Consider the following 21,190-nt stretch of genomic DNA (forward strand, 5'->3'; position numbering starts at 1 on the left):
ATGAGGGCTCTCCGAGACAAATGACAGGTAATCTCCCTGCTCTTCCGGGACAGTCTCTTCACACATCATCCCCGGACAGTCTCCTCACACGTCATATGTCCTCTTGGTGTTGAGAACCATCAGTCTTGCTATTTTTTTTTTTTCATCACTGGAGTTACTGGCGGGTTTTATTTGCTGGCACATAATGGATTATGCACAGAAGCCGGAGAGTCTAAGAAATCTTATAAAGAGGACACGAAAAGTTCTCCCGCCCGGAAAGTGACCCCGTGCACAAGGATTACACCTGGGAATTATATAGGGCAGACAGTCTGGAGCGCAGCCGTACGGACGTTTCATCCTATATCTGTGCAGTGCCGCATCACATTAACCTCTCAATAACCATCAAGTTTTGGGCCGTTACTTAGTGTTTTTTGATTGGAAGCGACTATATAAAACTTTGATATGAGATAAAAAGTTGTGATTTTTTTTTTTTGTCAATGACGTTTTTAGGTCGCAAAATATAAAATAATGCAATTTTCTATTTTCTTGAGCGGTGCAAATGAATCAATGACATTAATTCCTCAGGTTTCAAAGATTTCCTTTTTAATCTGACAGCAGCATTATCTGGGGACAGAGATCCGGATTCCAACAAGGTTTCACTTATTGAGCAGTGTGCTGTAGTTTCAATACAATCAGTATTTTATCATCGGGAGATTATCACTGCAGGACAAGGTGCCACATGCCAGTCAGTCCAGCTAATCTGGATAACCCCGTCCCCAAACCAATTGCTGATAATGTACACAGGGAGCCGCCAATCAGGGGTGTGGGCGGGGTTATACACAGCTTAGCATTTGAGCTCTGCTACATCTACAGCAGAAAAAACAAGGATTCTATCAAAACTGCACCAAGCAGCCCAGTAAGAGAGAAACTACTGGAATCGGGGTCTCAGCCTCTACATCAGCCTGTTTTTACTTGGTTTTATAGAGTCAGTGCCAGTATATCATAGGATCAGACAACACAGGGTTTGTTTGTAGTCTGTTACCGTGGAGATACAGATCCGGAATACACAATTGGAATACACAAAATGATTAAAGGGGTTTAAAGGAGCACGGTCATTAATGCGGATCAAAGGCTGGGGCCTTGGATCACTGCCTGCAGCCTCCATTGTGAGTAGGTAATTGAAGCAGGTTATCTGATGGACAGCAGACACGGAGCGAGTACACAGGGTAATTAACAAGTGCCTGACATTTGTCATCAGGGCAGAGTTTGACTGTGTACATCCCAATTACTAAAAAGGTGCTAATCAAGAACACTGCCCTGAAGGGAGGCAGAACGGCTCCATATCACAGGTCTCCCGTGATTATGGAAGTACAATATTTTCCATGATACTTCTATAAATCCAGAGTTTGGCACAATCTATGATCAGGGGACACGTTGGCATTCAGCCTATAAATTATTCCCTAAATCCGGCTTCCGACCACCCTGCGTCCTCCCGCGTCACGCTAATGAGTCCGAAAGTGCTGCCTGAAGCTGAAGCCTGACTAATAGTCTATTAAAGGGGCGGACAATGGTCTTTACTCGACTATGGGGGGCGAGACGGAGGGAGGCGTAACCCCGGCGCCCGTCACTTCCATCACACATCAAAGCATTCTTTCATCATGTCACCATCCACAGCACATGGAGGCTTCTAGGAGCAGGAACAAGGGGCTGACATTGATTTCTATAGAGGACATTTCTACTCTAACCTCCGGAGCGGGAGAAACGCGGGAATATAAAGAGATCTGAAGCCGGCGACGGCTGGGACCGGAATCCCGCACAATGGTCTCGGAAGGGAATAAAGTGCGCTTCTTACACTGGATTATCCTCACAACGTGATCCTGGGCTCCGCATGTCCAGACACTTTTCAGGAGAGTTAAATACCTCGGAGATGGTCTGTAATGAGTCACATAAAGGGCCCTGCCTAAACCAAGACATACCAGTCTGCACCAGCTGATTTAGTCGTCTTAAAACGGGCAAAGTTATGGCAAACTGCAAGGATTTACCATTACTTTATCATCTGCACCAGTCCTGAGAATAAAAGGTCTGCAGTGGTACATGAGCACTCTCTGCACTGGGACCTCTGCGCAGACAGGTAGTTGCGGTGCCGCTGCTTAGGGAGAGCAACAAAGGGAGTTGCACCAAGTTTATGGAGAGGTGTGTAATGAATTTACAACACCAATCTTGATGAATCCCCAATGTCTTCCTAAAGAGATGATACGTACGGGATCCAGAGTTTAGGGAAAGCTTCGATTTCCTCGGGCGAGTATTCGTCCATCCTCCTGGGAATGATTCTGGGCTGTTTCAGTTCTGTCACAAGATTCTTCAGGATTTCTTCTGGGATAGTCTGCAACAGATAGTCAGACATATAGGACGGCAATCATTTAACCAAGGCTCCACCTGCAACCCTGGGTATCCTCCCTTCTTAGTAGGGTTCTGTACAGCACAATAGGTGCTAGATCAACCCTTAGTGGATGTAGACTGTAATACACAGCCAACATCCTGCTGCAAAGGCCGGGATCAGAGATTATTGCCATCACTGCCTATGAAACTGTTGTCATTTGGGACCATGGTAGATAAGGATAAGTCCACTCAGGACTGATAGGCAAAGTATTATCACATCGAAACGCAGCGGTGCATTACAAACGCAATTGACTTTTGTGCCGTTTTTATAAACCTTCCCTATTTTTTTCTGAACGCCATGACCAGTCAGCAATAACATGCACGCTGACTTGTAGGCCAGATGTCATCAGATATATGGCAATTACATTAGGACCCATAACGAAGCATGAAGCCAGCGTGGGACTAGCAGCGACTAGAGCCAGGTTCACAGCAGAACAAGACAGCGCGTCCGGGGACGTCTCCCCCCTCACATATGGACTGGTAAGAAACACTGGTGGGTGATGGATTTACTGGTAACGTGAAAGGGACTGAAACACATCTCTAATCAGAACTTCAGAAACTGGGTGCAAAGCCCTGCTGTAACAATACCAGCACCATCAGGTGCCATGGTCGGCCATGTTCCTCGAATTCAGCCCTATGACCGAATTCTGTCCAAATTAGAGGTGCAGGTAAGAACACCAGACACAGATATGATGTAGAGGTCCCGGGTCCAGCGGCCACATCGGTAGCCCAACTAGAGCCCTACGACCTTCCTACCTGCCGGCATCCTTGGCGCCTCTACTAAATAGTAGGCATACGTCATGCATGTGTAGGCCTCCATTAGGGAAAAAAAAAAAAGTAATTCCTCCTGACTCCCCATATACATGTATGCCCAACTCAGCTGAGCGTCCATATGCCCTGTATGAGCAGAGAGGGAGGTGGAGAAAGCCTCTGCCAAATATCTCTGGAGGCGGCCTAGAGAACAAATGGGTCAGATGTGCTAAAATCCAAACATGTGATCCTGGGGGGAGAGAGGAGGGAGGCCCCAATAAATATTAGATAGTCGGCCAGTCCCACCGAAATCCATGCCTGTACCCGACGTCAGACTGATGCGTGAGCGTTACACATTCACGGCTTGAACGCCCCATCAATTACCCGAATGAAGGGATAGAAGGTACAGCCAGATGGAGACGCGCCCGTGTTATCAATAACGAGGTCACCACTAAATCTGCTGACAGTCAGGGTCTCTCCAGGGTGGGGTCACCACTAATTAGATACCAACGGCCCATTTTTTGTTATTTTGAAGTCCAGGAACACCCCTTTAATCATGCAAAGATGCGGCACTAATGGGTCTTCAATTTTTGGTTTTTATACAGTAAAAACCTATAAAGCTTTACATACTTTGCCCTTACTGGAGAAGATCAAAACCACAAACTTCTACATGAAAGAAATCTAAACACGTTAAATCTATGTCTCAGCAATGGAATAACATCCGAACAGATGTAAAGGCTACGCTGCAGTCTAGGTCCATGTCTTCTCCCTACACTGCAGTCTAGGTCCATGTCTTCTCCCTACACTGCAGTCTAGGTCCATGTCTTCTCCCTACGCTGCAGTCTAGGTCCATGTCTTGTCCCTACACTGCAGTCTAGGTCCATGTCTTCTCCCTACGCTGCAGTCCAGGTCCATGTCTTCTCCCTACGCTGCAGTCCAGGTCCATGTCTTGTCCCTACACTGCAGTCTAGGTCCATGTCTTCTCCCTACGCTGCAGTCTAGGTCCATGTCTTCTCCCTACGCTGCAGTCCAGGTCCATGTCTTCTCCCTACGCTGCAGTCCAGGTCCATGTCTTGTCCCTACACTGCAGTCTAGGTCCATGTCTTCTCCCTACGCTGCAGTCTAGGTCCATGTCTTCTCCCTACGCTGCAGTCTAGGTCCATGTCTTCTCCCTACGCTGCAGTCTAGGTCCATGTCTTCTCCCTACGCTGCAGTCTAGGTCCATGTCTTCTCCCTACGCTGCAGTCTAGGTCCATGTCTTCTCCCTACGCTGCAGTCTAGGTCCATGTCTTCTCCCTACGCTGCAGTCTAGGTCCATGTCTTCTCCCTACGCTGCAGTCCAGGTCCATGTCTTCTCCCTACGCTGCAGTCCAGGTCCATGTCTTCCCTCTACACTGCAGTCCAGGTCCATGTCTTCTCCCTACGCTGCAGTCCAGGTCCATGTCTTCTCCCTACGCTGCAGTCTAGGTCCATGTTTTCCCTCTACACTGCAGTCCAGGTCCATGTATTCTCCCTACACTGCAGTCCAGGTCCATGTATTCTCCCTACACTGCAGTCTAGGTCCATGTCTTCCCCCTACACTGCAGTCTAGGTCCATGTCTTCTCCCTACGCTGCAGTCTAGGTCCATGTCTTCTCCCTACGCTGCAGTCTAGGTCCATATCTTCTCCCTACACTGCAGTCCAGGTCCATGTATTCTCCCTACGCTGCAGTCTAGGTCCATGTCTTCTCCCTACACTGCAGTCCAGGTCCATGTCTTCTCCCTACGCTGCAGTCTAGGTCCATGTTTTCCCTCTACACTGCAGTCCAGGTCCATGTATTCTCCCTACACTGCAGTCCAGGTCCATGTATTCTCCCTACGCTGGAGTCCAGGTCCATGTCTTCCCCCTACACTGCAGTCCAGGTCCATGTATTCTCCCTACGCTGCAGTCTAGGTCCATGTCTTCCCCCTACACTGCAGTCTAGGTCCATGTCTTCCCCTACACTGCAGTCTAGGTCCATGTCTTCCCCCTACACTGCAGTCCAGGTCCATGTATTCTCCCTACGCTGGAGTCCAGGTCCATGTCTTCCCCCTACACTGCAGTCCAGGTCCATGTATTCTCCCTACGCTGGAGTCCAGGTCCATGTCTTCCCCCTACACTGCAGTCCAGGTCCATGTATTCTCCCTACGCTGCAGTCTAGGTCCATGTCTTCCCCCTACACTGCAGTCTAGGTCCATGTCTTCCCCCTACACTGCAGTCTAGGTCCATGTCTTCCCTCTACACTGCAGTCCAGGTCCATGTCTTCTCCCTGCACTGCAGTCCAGGTCCATGTCTTCTCCCTACACTGCAGTCTAGGTCCATGTCTTCCCCCTACACTGCAGTCTAGGTCCATGTCTTCTCCCTACGCTGCAGTGTAGGTCCATGCCTTCCCCCTACGCTGCAGTCTAGGTCCATGTCTTCCCCCTACGCTGCAGTAAAGGTCCATGTCTTCTCCCTACGCTGCAGTCTAGGTCCATGTCTTCTCCCTACGCTGCAGTCTAGGTCCATGTCTTCTCCCTACGCTGCAGTCTAGGTCCATGTCTTCCCCTTACGCTGCAGTCTAGGTCCATGTCTTCCCCTTACGCTGCAGTCTAGGTCCATGTCTTCCTCCTTCGCTGCAGTCTAGGTCCATATCTTCTCCTTACGCTGCAGTCTCGATCTGTGTTTTCCCCCTTTGCTGCAGTCTAGGTCCATGTCTTACTCCCTACGCTGCAGTCTAGTTCCATATCTTCTCTTTACGCTGCAGTCTAGGTCCATGTCTTCTCTTTACGCTGCAGTCTAGGTCCATATCTTCTCTTTACGCTGCAGTCTAGGTCCATATCTTCTCTTTACGCTGCAGTCTAGGTCTGTGTTTTCCCCCTTTGCTGCAGTCTAGACTCAACTTGAATTCTGCGTTTTCCCCTATTCCTATACCAATAAGTACAGATAACTAACTCTGACCCACCTCTTCAGGAAATAAGTGGAGCCTCTGCATCATGGTTCTCCTATAAAGGTTTTTGGGCAACATCCCATATGTAGCCAGTCTAACGATCTGAAAAATAAAAATTATGTGGTTATCATAAATATCAAATCCCCATCACAGGACACGCATCCTACTGACGTCAGATACACCGAGGGTCCTAATACTAAATATCCTGCTTTGTATGCTGCTCATCTGACAGATTAACACCTTTTTAATTTTTTATATCAAAGGGATCTTTAGTAAAATCTGTGTCCGCATCACTTTTGATCGCTGTAGATATAAATAAAAGAACCACAAAGCTCTGATAGAGAGTAAGATATCATTTTATTTGCCCTAAAGCGTAATAACAAACAAACAAAAAGAAACAAAACCCAACATAATTCAAACAGTCTTTTCTACAAACGTAATTTTGTGTCTTCCGTTCCTATGGCATCTCCTCGGTAACAGACTACAAACAATCCTTGTGTAGTCTGATTTTACCAACACGCTGCCTTTTATTTGTCCCCGATGTCTTAACCTACATACTTGCTTGTTATCATAATGGGTTTGATGGAAACGATTTAAGATTCAGGATCAGACTATCCATAGGTCTGTATAAGAGCTGTGAACCTAAAACGGTGGGGTATGTATAATTAGGATTATTCACACGGTTGTTTCATTTTTTTTTTTTTTTTTTATCTCAGTTGCACTAAAGTGCTAAAAAAACGTCTGGAAAAGGTGGAAGTGACCTACGGATATCCGGCAAATATGTGAAGGTATCATAGATGCTTCCTATCTGAAGGCTTTCCTAAGCGCTGTTCTTCATCAGGACTCCCGACAGCTTCTTTGTATTTTCTTGACACGAGACCTTGCGGTAGGATTTATTAGTGTCAGATAATTACCAAGAGGGGCCCAAACAATGCAGGGGCCCGGCTCGCAGGGAGGATTACACAACATATGAGGCTGATCTGTCAGGAGAGAGATTAAAACCCACCTAAAAGGGAGGAATGTGACAGGTTACACTCCCCCTGCTAATGATGGACACGGAGCCCTGGATGAATATTCGTACATTTCCTACAAACATGAGAGACTCTTCCAACTTGTAGGTACATGACATGGTCGGCCGAGCTTCGGTATAAGGGTGGGGTGTGGACTTCATGGGCTCGTCCATAGGACAGGTGTGGGAGCAGACTGTGAGCCCCCCTGTCCGTCAGCTGCTTAAAGGGGAAGAACAAGCAACTTTACAAGTTACTTCTCAAGAACAGAGGGATTTTTAGTTCTATAGTTTAATGCTTGTTGCCAAGAAAACCGGCCACCTCTGCCGTCTACCGGTGGTCTCGTAAACGGGGAGCGCAGCGCTTACAAGCCCTTTGCTAGAGCAGCTCTGAAGCTGGCCGAGACAAAGGTGTGTCCTATTGAAGTAAATGTGACGGTGCTGCCATATTAGTCAGTGACTTCTTAAAGGGAATCTGTCAGCAGGTTCTTGCTATGTAATCTGAGAGAAGCATTATGAAAGGGCCGAGATCCTGATTCCAGCAATGTATCGCTTACTGGGCTGCTTGTTGTCGTTTCAGTAAAAAAAAAAAAAATCAATGTTTTATCAGCAGGAGATTATCACTACAGGACTAGGTATCTTGTGCCTCCGAGTCCAACTACGTCCTCACCACTGATTGGCAGCTTTCTGCTTATGCACGGTGTCTACAAAAACCAGCCGATCAGGGCGGGGCTATAGAGAGCACAGCATTCAGAGAACTGCTAGATCTGTAGCAGAGAAAACTGTGATTTTATCAAAACCGCAGCCCAGTAAGTGATACATCGCTGGAATCAGGATCTCAGGCCCTACGTGATGCTGTTCTCAGATTACGTAGCATAGATTCCCTTTAAGGGAATGGGGTAATAATGAAGTCCTGTGCACAGCGCCACGGTACAGGGAAATACGAGTCTATTGTATTGGCCAATGTGATAAATGAAGAAGTCCACATTGGCAGAGCTTACGTGCAGTCAGCCGTGATCTGGGAGTACCTCCATTGCTGTGGCCCGAAGATGCCGTCAGCCGGCCTGGGCCCAGGTGTGTATTACGGAGGTAACATGCCACATGATGTGCCGCTCTCACCCACGGGCACAAAATCTTTCTACAAAGGACATTTCTATGACTGTGAGATGTGTCCAGAGCCGCTGCTGGTACAAGGGAAGGAGCTAAATGCTGAGCTCTGCCGCCATCTAGTGCTGACGTTCTACAGCTGCACGGAGGAGGCAGAAATACAGACATTTAGTAATTATTATGTCCCCTTATTTTACAGCATGCGAATATCCTGCAGCCCCCCACACACATCGCATGCATCTAATCTCCCCATCTCCAGCCATTATTACAGGGAGTCAAGAGTTCAGGACAGGTAGGAGGAGAACCGCGCTCACTCCAGGCAGAGGTTACCCTCCGATTCACCTGGAAGTTACGCGGATTTCTGTCGTTTTTTTTTCCTTTTTACAGATCCTCTCATAGTGGAGAATACATAAAACTGGGCATTGAAGGCATTATCCCACCGGAGAGATCATTGCAGGATCCTTAGAGATCTGGTGGCTCCTTGTCCCGTGTGTGAATGGAGAAGATGGAGAAGTCCCCGTCCATTCATCTCTACAGATGGCAGTGAATGAAGCGGAGGGTGCACATGTGCAGAGGGGACACCAAACCCCAGGGTTCATGATCGGTGGGGGACTCCGGACCCCCCAGCTGTCCTCCTATGGAGCGGCGATGTTATTGATGGGAAATATTAGGGGCTTTGATATTGATGGCTGTAAAATCTGAGGCATGACTGAAAGGGCTGAAGAGCTCCAGAAACAAACAATGTTCAGGCGTGGTGTCGGGCACTGCCCAAAATACATGGAGCTGTCCTTCACTAATAATCAGCAAACTCTGTGCACTATTTTTTTTGTAAAATTTGCTGAAAAATATTTTACTGTCATTTTGCACAGTCTTGAAGGCTGGCCGGACACTAATAGCTCCATATGAAGGGAAAAAAATCCCAACTCCTTTTGTGGTGAGTCAGCCATTACAACACAATATAGCAGTTAGTTTCACTACTTTTACAGTAAAGAATCCATAGTCTCACAGCTCGTACAGTAAAGAATCCATAGTCTCACTGCTCGAACAGTAAAGAATCCATAGTCTCACTGCTCGTACAGTAAAGAATCCATAGTCTCATTGCTCATACAGTAAAGAATCCATAGTCTCACTGTTCGTACAGTAAAGAATCCATAGTCTCATTGCTCATACTGTAAAGAATCCATAGTCTCACTGCTCGTACAGTAAAGAATCCATAGTCTCACTGTTCGTACAGTAAAGAATCCATAGTCTTACTGCTCGTACAGTAAAGAATCTGTAGTCTCACTGTTCGTACAGTAAAAAAATCCAGTCTCACTGCTCGTACAGTAAAGAATCCATAGTCTCACTACTCATACAGTAAAGAATACATAGTCTCACTGCTCATACAGTAAAGAATCCATAGTCTCACTGCTCATACAGTAAAGAATCCATAGTCTCACTGCTTGTACAGTAAAAAATCCATAGTCTCACTACTCATACAGTAAAGAATCCATAGTCTCACTGCTCTTACAGTAAAGAATCCATAGTCTCACTGCTCGTACAGTAAAGAATCTGTAGTCTCACTGCTCGTACAGTGAAAAATCCATAGTCTCACTGCGCGTACAGTAAAGAATTCATAGTCTCTCTGCTCGTAAAGAATCCATAGTCTCTGCTCGTACAGTAAAGACTCCATAGTCTCACTACTCATACAGTAAAGAATCCGTAGTCTCACTGCTCATACAGTAAAGAATCCATAGTCTCACTGCTCGTACAGTACAGAATCCATAGTCTCACTGCTCATACTGTACAGAATCCATAGTCTCACTGCTTGAACAGTAAAGAATCCATAGTCTCACTGCTCATACAGTGAAGAATCCATAGTCTCACTGCTCATACAGTACAGAATCCATAGTCTCAGTGCTCGTACAGTAAAGAATCCATAGTCTTACTGCTCGTACAGTAAAGAATCCATAGTCTCAGTGCTCGTACAGTACAGAATCCATAGTCTTAGTGCTCGTACAGTAAAGAATCCATAGTCTTACTGCTCGTACAGTAAAGAATCCATAGTCTCAGTGCTCGTACAGTACAGAATCCATAGTCTTAGTGCTCGTACAGTAAAGAATCCATAGTTTCACTACTCATACAGTAAAGAATCCATAGTCTCTGCTCGTACAGTAAAGAATCCATAGTTTCACTGCTCTTACAGTAAAGAATCCATGGTCTCATTGCTCGTACATTAAAGAATCCATAGTCTCACTGCTCTTACAGTAAAGAATCTAGTCTCACTGCTCGTACAGTAAAGAATCCATAGTCTCACTGCTCTTACAGTAAAGAATCTATAGTCTCACTGCTCGTACAGTAAAGAATCCATAGTCTCTGCTCGTACAGTAAAAAATCCATAATTTCACTGCTCTTACAGTAAAGAATCCATGGTCTCATTGCTCGTACAGTAAAGAATCCATAGTCTCACTGCTCGTACAGTATAGAATCGATAGTCTCTGCTCGTACAGTAAAGAATCCATAGTTTCACTGCTCTTACACTAAAGAATCCATGGTCTCATTGCTCGTACAGCAAAGAATCCATAGTCTCTGCTCGTACAGTAAAAAAATCCATAATTTCACTGCTCTTACAGTAAAGAATCCATGGTCTCATTGCTAGTACAGTAAAGAATCCATAGTCTCACTGCTCTTACAGTAAAGAATCTATAGTCTCACTGCTCGTACAGTAAAGAATCCATAGTCTCACTGCTCGTACAGTAAAGAATCCATAGTCTCATTGCTCGTACAGTAAGGAATCCATAGTCTCACTGCTCGTACAGTAAAGAGTCCGTCTGAGGATGGTGAAACCTTCTATCCTCTAGACGTAGAGTATTCCCCCTTGTCACTGTTGCAGGCCTAGGTGTAAACAGCTCACTATCCAGACCTCTGTACTGTTCTCATACTTGTACATTGTATTAAGTAGCTCCCAAGTCTTAATTTTTACAAACTGAATTTTTGCAAAAAGAAAAGCGGCAAATAACGATCCCTCTTTTTCTGTGACAGGAGAAGGTAATACACCGTGTTCTGAGTCCGAGCTGTGATCTTTTCTAAGCAGTCGGTGAAATCTTATCTGTCAATATCTACCCTCCCCATATTTCACATTTCTCCCTCCAGCGAGGAGAAGAAAAATATTACCATCACTAAATGATTTATGCAGCGAGTGGAAGTAGCCTCAGGTCGGGGGCTCGGTGCAAAGAGAGAGGATGACTGACGGCTCAGATCTGTCCAACGATCGGATGGGCACCGAGCGAAGACTACACTTGTCCCGTCACGATCGGGAGGTGATAGGGGTTAAGAGTATGGCATGTTCACAATTTGTAGCAGAAAAAAGGAGAGGAAAAAAGAAAAGAAAAAAGATTAATTTATATGGCACCTGTCAGTCTGATGGAGCCATTACATTTAATGTATGTGAACTCTTAAGGGGTCATTGAGCGTCTCTCCTGTCACTTCCGCATGGAGGCTAGAAGCCCTTCTGATATCGAGGCCTTTTTCTTATTCAAGACCATATGTGTAGCAATACCTATAGACAGGTTATGACAGTCCCTAAGGTTATACCTTGTCGTGGTGGGTACAACTTGTCGCGGTGGGTACATCTTGTCGCGGTGGGTACAACTTGTCGTTTTGGGTACACCTTGTCGCGGTAGGTACAACTTGTCGTGGTGGGTACACCTTGTCGTGGTGGTTACAACTTGTCGCGGTGGGTACACCTTGTCGTGGTGGATACACCTTGTTGCGCTGGGTACACTGTCGTGGTGGGCACACCTTGTCACAGTGGATACACTTTGTCATGGTGGGCACACTTTGTCGCGGTGGGTACACCTTGTCGTGGTGAGCACACTGTGTCACGGTGGGTACACCTTGTCGTGGTGGGCACACTTTGTCACGGTGGGTACACTTTGTCGTGGTGAGCACACCTTGTCGCGGTGGGTACACTGTCGTGGTGGGTACACCTTGTCGCGGTGGGTACACCTTGCCGTGGTGGGATTGCCAATACATTAACTGCTGCCCCGTCGTTTTTCTGCAATTTTCCTGAGTGCGCACTGCAAATTTGTCCATTTCTTTGTGTTTTTATGACACTGTAAAGTCATGGACAAAAAAAAGTGTTGGCACCCTTGAAATTTTTCTCCCAGAAAAATATTGCAATTGCACGTTTTATTATACACACGTTTATTTCCATTGTGTGTCTTGGAACGACACAAAACAACAGAGGAAAAAAAAGGCAAATTAGAAAATTTCACACAACACATAAAAGGGGACAGACAAAATTGTTGGCAACTTTACAAAATTGTGGGTAAACAACTTTATTTCAAGCATGTGATGTTCATTCAACTCACCTGTGGCAAGTAACAGGTGTGGGTAATATGAGAATCACATCTGAAACCAGATGAAAGGGGGAGAGGATGGCTCAGTTTTTGCATTGTGTGTCTCTGTGTACCACACTAAGCATGGAAAACAGAAAGAGGAGAAGAGAACTGTCTGAGGACTTGAAAACCAAAATTGTTGAACAATATCAACAATCTCGAGGTTACAAATCCATCTCCAGATATCTTGATGGTCGTTTGTCCACAGTGCACAACGTAATCAAGACGTTTACAACCCATGGCACTGTAGCTAATCTCCCTGGACGTACACAGCAGAGAAAAATTGATGAAATGTTGCAACGCAGGATAGTCTGGATGGCGGATAAGCAGCCCCAATCAAGTTCCAAATAAATGCAAGCTGTGCCGCAGGCTCAGGATGCATCAGTGTCTGTGCAAACTATCCGTCGACATTTGAATTAAGTGAAACGCTAAGGTAGGAGGTTCAGGATGACCCCACTGCTGACACAGACAGGAAAAAAGCTAGACTGCAGTCTGTCAAAATGTATGTAAGCGAAAATCCTTCTGGGAAAGAGTCTTGTGGACAGATAAGACCAAGATAGAGCTGTTTGGTACAGCACATCATTCCACTGTTTACTGAAAACGGATTGAAAAAAGAACACAGCACCTACAGTAAGACATGGTGGAGGTTCAAAGATGTATTTGGTTGTTTTGTTGCTTATGGAACTAGGTACCTTGACTGAGTGCAATGAGTCCAGATCTAAATCCCATTCATCACCTGTACAGAGATCTTAAAATTGCTGTTGGGAGAAGGCGCCTTCAAATATGGGAGACCTTGAGCAGTTTGCAAAAGAAGAATGGTCCAAAATTCTACTTAAGAACTGTAAGAAGCTTATTGATGGTTATAGGAAGTGAATGATTTCAATTATTTATTCCACAGGGTGTGCAACTAAATATTACGAGGAGGTTGCCAACAATTTTATCAGGCCCATTTTTGGGGTTTTGTGTGAAATTATGTCCAATTTGCCATTATGTCTCTGTTTTTTTTGTGGTGTTCCAGAACACGCAAAGGAAATTAATATGTATAACAAAACATGGGTAATTGCAATAATTTTCTGGGACAAAATCCTCATTTTCTGGAACAATTTCAATGGTGCCAACACTTTTGGCCATGATTGTACATGAAAAAAAAACCTAATCTTGTTTCTCAAGTTCTACCGTTCTCCCAACAACCACTCCCTCTACCCCCGGGATCGGTAAAGGTGTTCTCCATTCATGTGTGGCTTATGTTCCAGTATTAGGAAGGAGCACAAAGATCTACAGGACCCTGGTCTCTCGGCCACGTCACTAGTCGGTGGCAGCTGGATGTGACGTCTGAGGGCCTCCTCGGCGCCTCTTCTGATTAGTAGGCTGGGTACAACTCAATTGTCGCAGGGTGACGCTGTGCCGAGCCGACGCCAATGACTACTCAGTGAGAGATCAGGATTTACTGTAATCTACGACCATCTGAGCTGTCAGAGATATTCGATTCCATTAGGAGACGACAGAATAGTCAACACTTACAGCGGTGGGATCCTTCCGGTGGAGAGCAAATGCTGGGACTTGTTTAAAGCCTCCAGGATACCTGAAAAGAAAGGAACAAGAGGACATGATGGAGAATTCACTCTGAGAAGACTCTGGTCAGGTCACATTCTTGTATAATAAAATGCATCTATACGTGGACTGCGGAGATAATCTGACCACGACCCGGCGGACTTCTCCAAGTGTATGGAACCAGTTCACCATCCACATCAATGTCCTCACAACTATGTGTCACTGTTCACATTAAAGGAGACAGTAGATTCTTCTGAATTTGGCGATTTGGTCACTGGCATTAAATACACCTTACATGTACAGCTGTACGGGCAGGAACCTAAAGTTTAAGGTGCAACTCTGATTACATTTTCAGAATTAGTAGATCTGGTTGATTCATGTACAAAGACAAGTTTCCCAGGCGACCTGTCTCACAATACAATATAGAGGAACCTGTGAAAACAACGCCCCCTTCTCTGACGCCACTTCTGGCTTTACAGCTATTGGCTAAAGCTGCTCCTCATAATCCTCCTGCTCTGCAGCTATTGGCTGAAGCTGCTCCTCACAATCTTCCTGCTCTGCAGCTATTGGCTGAAGCTGCTCCTCACTGACATCCTGCTCTGCAGCTATTGGCTGAAGCTGCTCCTCACTGACATCCTGCTCTGCAGCTATTGGCTGTAGTTGCTCCTCACAATCTTCCTGCTCTGCAGCTATTGGCTGAAGCTGCTCCTCACTGACATCCTCCTGCTCTGCAGCTATTGGCTGAAGCTGCTCCTCAATGACTTCCTGTTCCAAAGCAATTGGCTGAAGCTGCTCCTCACTGACTTCCTGCTCCGAAGCTATAGGCTAAAGCTGCTCCTCACTGACTTCCTGCTCCGAAGCTATAGGCTGAAGCTGCTCCTTACTGACTTCCTGCTTTACAGATATAGGCTGAAGCTGCTCCTCACAATCTTCCTGCTCTGCAGCTATTGGCTGAAGCTTCTCCTCAAAACTTCCTGCTCTGCAGCTATTGGCTGAAACTGTTCCTCACAGGATTCCTGCTCCGCAGCTGTTGGCTGAAGCTGCTCCTCACTGACTTCCTGCTCTGAAGTTATTGGCTGAAGCTGCTCCTCAATGACTTCCTGCTCCTCAGCTGTTGGCTGAAGCTGCTCCTCACTGACTCCCTGCTCTGAAGTTATTGGCTGAAGCTGCTCCTCATTGACTTCTTGCTCCAAAGCTATTTAGCTGAAGCTGCTCCTTACTGACTTCCTGCTCTGCAGCTATTGGCTGAAGTTGTTCCTCAGACTTTCTGCTCTTCAGCTATTGGCTGAAGCTGCTCCTCACTGACTCTCTGCAATGCAGCTATTGGCCGATGCTGCTTTTCTCAGACTTTTTGCTCTGCAGCTATTGCCTGAAGCTGTTCTTCACAGAATTTCTGAAATGCTGTGGAGGCTAGCAGCAGGGGAACGTGCGACCATACAGTTGACGCAAGATGCCAATCACTCAGATGCGCGCCTGAAGGCAGACCTTGAAAAAAACACTTTAAGAATGGGGAGCAAAACTCCTCGTCTCCAGCGTCGTGGGGCCTCTTTTGGAACACCACCGACCAATCACACGACTGTGACATTCATGGTTAAAAATCTTGTAAGTCGAGAGGCTCTCACTGTTCACTTACCCCGTATGTGAGGAGTAAACCTTCTGTTCCCATTTATTTCCAGAAAAGGCGATGTGCCTGGTGTTCTTCACCACCACGTGGTCTCCGCAGTCACCTGCACAACACAGACCAAGCCCACGGTTATTGGAGCCCAGATATTACCGCACTCCACACAAGTTGCACATGGACACAGCGGGCAGTGACTGGCTGCAGCGGTCATGTGAAAGCATGTATGACAGACACATCATCATTGCAGGTCACCGTGCTGGCAGAACATCGGTACTAGCACGGTGACTAATAGACAAGTGTCCGTTTTGACTTTCAGGAAACCCATACAACCCTTTTAATAACCCGAAAACCTCAATGAAATGGCTGCAATTCCTTTATTGCTCCAATGCATCTAAGAGAAGAAATAAGGCAGCATTCTCGCCAACTACTTCAGCTTCTATGCAGACTTATGCGTTTCCATAGCTACAGACTACAAACAAAACTGGTGTGTAGTCTGACTCCGCACCTTACTCTCCCCCACTGTTTGTAGAAAAGGGGACAGATGGAGCGGGGCAATAAAAGTCCTCTCATTGATTGTCATCTGCAAAAAGGGCAGGCGATTTTTTATTAACGCGTACCTGTCCTTTCACACAAAACCTGTTAAAAATTGTGTTCTTGCTGCCATCAGCCCCCTATAACAGGTTACAACTGCATTGGATGCACATACTGGTCTAATATGTTCAGGAATTGTCCTGATTCTCACCCTCTGCAACTTGCCACCCACTCTCGGGCAGGGAGCAGTTTCCAGTCATCTCCATTCTGCCAGAACGAAAGGTGCTGGAGCTTTCTTTTCCCTCACTTTCCAGCATGTGTGGAACCAGTCATTCTACAATGGATTACCTGTCCCACGGTGGAAGAACACCTCTCTGTTCTGCCTGTATGAATTTTCAACACACAAAAGGGCAGAAACAGAGACAAAGCGCCGTCCCCACTTCATGTAGTGACAAACCACGCCTGCACCTCCTGTAGAGAGACAAAGTTCTGCCCCCACTTCCTGTAATCCATCTTGGTGTCTCTGAAAGTAGAGAGACACCTAGGGGCCTACGGGAGAAAAAAAAAAACACCTAGGGAACTACAGAGAAGAAAGACTCCATGGGCCCTTCAGAGAAGAGAGACAACTAGAGGCCTACAGATACAAGAGACCTACAGAGAAGAGAGACTCCATGGGTACTTCAGAGAAGAGAGACAACTAGAGGCCTACAGAGACCTACAGAGAAGAGAGACAACTAGAGGCCTACAGAGACGAGAGACAACTAGAGGCCTACAGAGACGAGAGACCTACAGAGAAGAGAGACAACTAGAGGCCTGAAGAGAGACGAGAGACCTACAGAGAAGAGAGACTCCATGGGTACTTCAGAGAAGAGAGACAACTAGAGGCCTACAGAGACAAGAGACCTACAGAGAAGAGAGACTCCATGGGCACTTCAGAGAAGAGAGACAACTAGAGGCCTACAGATACAAGAGACCTACAGAGAAGAGAGACTCCATGGGTACTTCAGAGAAGAGAGACAACTAGAGGCCTGAAGAGAGACGAGAGACCTACAGAGAAGAGAGACTCCATGGGCACTTCAGAGAAGAGAGACAACTAGAGGCCTACAGATACAAGAGACCTACAGAGAAGAGAGACTCCATGGGTACTTCAGAGAAGAGAGACAACTAGAGGCCTACAAAGACGAGAGACCTACAGAGAAGAGAGATTCCATGGGCACTTCAGAGAAGAGAGACAACTAGAGGCCTACAGAGACGAGAGACCTACAGAGAAGAGAGACTGCATGGGCACTTCAGAGAAGAGAGACAACTAGAGGCCTACAGATACAAGAGACCTACAGAGAAGAGCGACTCCATGGGCCCTTCAGAGAAGAGAGACAACTAGAGGCCTACAGAGACGAGATACCTACAGAGAAGAGAGACTCCATGGGCACTTCAGAGAAGAGAGACAACTAGAGACCTACAGAGACGAGAGACCTACAGAGAAGAGAGACTCCATGGGCCCTTCAGAGAAGAGAGACAACTAGAGGCCTACAGAGATGAGAGACCTACAGAGAAGAGCGACTCCATGGGCCCTTCAGAGAAGAGAGACAACTAGAGGCCTACAGAGGCAAGAGACCTACAGAGAAGAGAGACAACTAGAGGCCTACAGATACAAGAGACCTACAGAGAAGAGAGACTCCATGGGTACTTCAGAGAAGAGAGACAACTAGAGGCCTGAAGAGAGACGAGAGACCTACAGAGAAGAGAGACTCCATGGGTACTTCAGAGAAGAGAGACAACTAGAGGCCTACAGAGACAAGAGACCTACAGAGAAGAGAGACTCCATGGGCACTTCAGAGAAGAGAGACAACTAGAGGCCTACAGATACAAGAGACCTACAGAGACGAGAGACTCCATGGGTACTTCAGAGAAGAGAGACAACTAGAGGCCTGAAGAGAGACGAGAGACCTACAGAGAAGAGAGACTCCATGGGCACTTCAGAAAAGAGAGACAACTAGATGCCTACAGATACAAGAGACCTACAGAGAAGAGAGACTCCATGGATACTTCAGAGAAGAGAGACAACTAGAGGCCTACAAAGATGAGAGACCTACAGAGAAGAGAGACTCCATGGGCACTTCAGAGAAGAGAGACAACTAGAGGCCTACAGATACAAGAGACCTACAGAGAAGAGCGACTCCATGGGCCCTTCAGAGAAGAGAGACAACTAGAGGCTTACAGATACAAGAGACACACTGAGAAGAGAGACTCCATGGGGTCTACAAAGAAGAATAACACCTAGAGGCCTACAGAGAAGAGAGAAACGTAGGGGCCTACATAGAAGAGAGACACGTAGGGGCCTACACAGAAGAGAGACACGTAGGGGCCTACACAGAAGAGATCCACGTAGGGGCCTACACAGAAGAGATCCACGTAGGGGCCTACACAGAAGAGATCCACGTAGGGGCCTACACAGAAGACAGACACGTAGGGGCCTACACAGAAGAGAGACACATAGGGGCCTACACAGAAGAGAGACACGTAGGGGCCTACACAGAAGAGAGACACGTAGGGGCCTACACAAAAGAGAGACACGTAGGGGCCTACACAGAAGAGAGACACGTAGGGGCCTACACAGAAGAGAGACACGTAGGGAACTAAGGGAGAAGAAAAACACCAAGGAGATTACAAAGAAGAGAGACAACTAGGGACTTACGAGAGAAGAAAAACACCTAGAGGCCTACAGAGAAGAGAGAAACGTAGGGGCCTACATAGAAGAGAGACACGTAGGGGCCTACACAGAAGAGAGACACGTAGGGGCCTACACAGAAGAGATCCACGTAGGGGCCTACACAGAAGAGATCCACGTAGGGGCCTACACAGAAGACAGACACGTAGGGGCCTACACAGAAGAGAGACACATAGGGGCCTACACAGAAGAGAGACACGTAGGGGCCTACACAGAAGAGAGACACGTAGGGGCCTACACAGAAGAGAGACACGTAGGGGCCTACACAGAAGAGAGACACGTAGGGGCCTACACAGAAGAGAGACACGTAGGGGCCTACACAGAAGAGAGACACGTAGGGGCCTACACAGAAGAGAGACACGTAGGGGCCTACACAGAAGAGAGACACGTAGGGGCCTACACAGAAGAGAGACACGTAGGGGCCTACACAGAAGAGAGACACGTAGGGGCCTACACAGAAGAGAGACACGTAGGGGCCTACACAGAAGAGAGACACGTAGGGGCCTACACAGAAGAGAGACACGTAGGGGCCTACACAGAAGAGAGACACGTAGGGGCCTACACAGAAGAGAGACACGTAGGGGCCTACACAGAAGAGAGACACGTAGGGGCCTACACAGAAGAGAGACAACTAGAGACCTACAGAGAAGACTAGACAACTCGAGACCTATAGAGAAGAGAGATACCTAACAGTCTACACAGAAGGGAGACACCTAGGGGCCTATGGGAGAAGAAAAACACATAGGGGACTACAAAGAGACACCTAGGGCCTACAGAGAAGAAAGACAACTATAGACCTACAGAGATAGACCTACAGAGAAGAGGAGAAGAGAGACAACTGGAGACCTACAGAAAAGACAAGACAACTAGAGACCTACAGAAAAGATAAGACAACTAGAGATCTACAGAGAGACACCATGGAACCTACAGAGAAGAGACTCCCGGGGTTTACAGAGAAGAGAGACACCTCGGGCCTGCAGAGAAGACGAGACAACTAGAGACCTCCAGAGAAGACGAGACAACTAAATACCTACAGAGAAGAGAAATAACTAGACACCTACAGAAAAGACAAGACGTGTGATTTGCAGATTGCCCATTTATCACATTATATATGCCATAAGAGCAGGTTGTCTGGACGCAGAGGGATCATTTAGGAAAATGTGGAAACCTGGTGATAACCGAGCACAGACGACTCCAGAATATGACAAGCGTGGCGTCTGTACACAAAGTACACTATTTGCACTATGAAGGGAATTTCCTACAGAAGGCTCAGATGAAGGTAAGAGGCGGCCTCCATTACCGAATCCTTGGTATGTACAAATAATTCATTTCCATTATCCGTGTGTCATTCCTTCCTGCCTCGAAGAGGAAACCATCATGGTGACCAGAGCAACCTGTCGCTCGTATCCATTAACTAATCTAAAGCTACGAGATCAATCACCAGCTTGATGTCGAGGTGCGTTCATCGTCCTGCACCATGAAAATTTGTGTCAGCACCGACATAATAATGTGATATCAGTCCCGGGACCCCCAGGGGGGCGGCCGGACGTATCTATGGACATAGTGTAAAACTTTTCAACTGCACGATTAACTAAAAGGCCTAAAACATGAGATGCAGATATATCCCAGAGCGTGATGATAGCGATCTCCATTCCTGAAATACCGGTGACTGGAGACATTAACCCTACGAACGGACAAGATATCTACTGACATGGATCAGATGAGGCAAGTGTGGGCGGCCATGACCAGAGACCACCATCGACATGAAATGAGGCCTCTCCTTAAGGTCCATTTGCAATATACTTCGCAGGTATACCAAGAAATATTTCAGACGGATGAGCGCGTTGGTTGCCCCTTTACAGTATCCCGTGGGCACGCCGTGGTAAGACGCACATCACGCAGTGTCGTTTTCTCTGCGGCATACAACAGAATATAAGTAGGTGTGAAAGGAACCAGATGGACAAATGAAAGCTCTTCTGCCTCCGCTGAGTGAACGGTTACCTTCGATGTATGTGCCACTAACTCCCCGGGCACACACGGCGAGAGGACATTGCAAAAAGTGTGACCATGCCGAAGAGAGGAGAAAAACGAAGATGTCTTATGTGATCCATATACAGCTAGCAGACAGGCCGCATATGTACAGAAGGCACTG

The 21,190-nt window shown here is 46.8% G+C and overlaps 1 protein-coding gene across 2 annotated transcripts in view; it reads right to left on the reverse strand.

Moving 5' to 3' along the window:
• The window catches only part of MRPL13 (mitochondrial ribosomal protein L13), a 34,619-nt gene that overhangs the window by 6,762 nt on the left and 6,667 nt on the right, over positions 1–21,190 (reverse strand). For both annotated transcript variants that reach the window (XM_069731838.1, XM_069731839.1), the window contains exons 3-6: positions 15,792–15,885; positions 14,129–14,189; positions 6,131–6,217; positions 2,241–2,362 (exon numbers count right to left, since the gene is read on the reverse strand). In XM_069731838.1, the coding sequence (XP_069587939.1) occupies positions 2,241–2,362; positions 6,131–6,217; positions 14,129–14,189; positions 15,792–15,885 (364 nt within the window). The remainder of the gene's footprint in view (positions 1–2,240; positions 2,363–6,130; positions 6,218–14,128; positions 14,190–15,791; positions 15,886–21,190) is intronic.

This window comes from Ranitomeya imitator, chromosome 6 (assembly GCF_032444005.1).
Source record: "Ranitomeya imitator isolate aRanImi1 chromosome 6, aRanImi1.pri, whole genome shotgun sequence".
NCBI classification, from domain to species: Eukaryota; Metazoa; Chordata; class Amphibia; order Anura; family Dendrobatidae; genus Ranitomeya; species Ranitomeya imitator.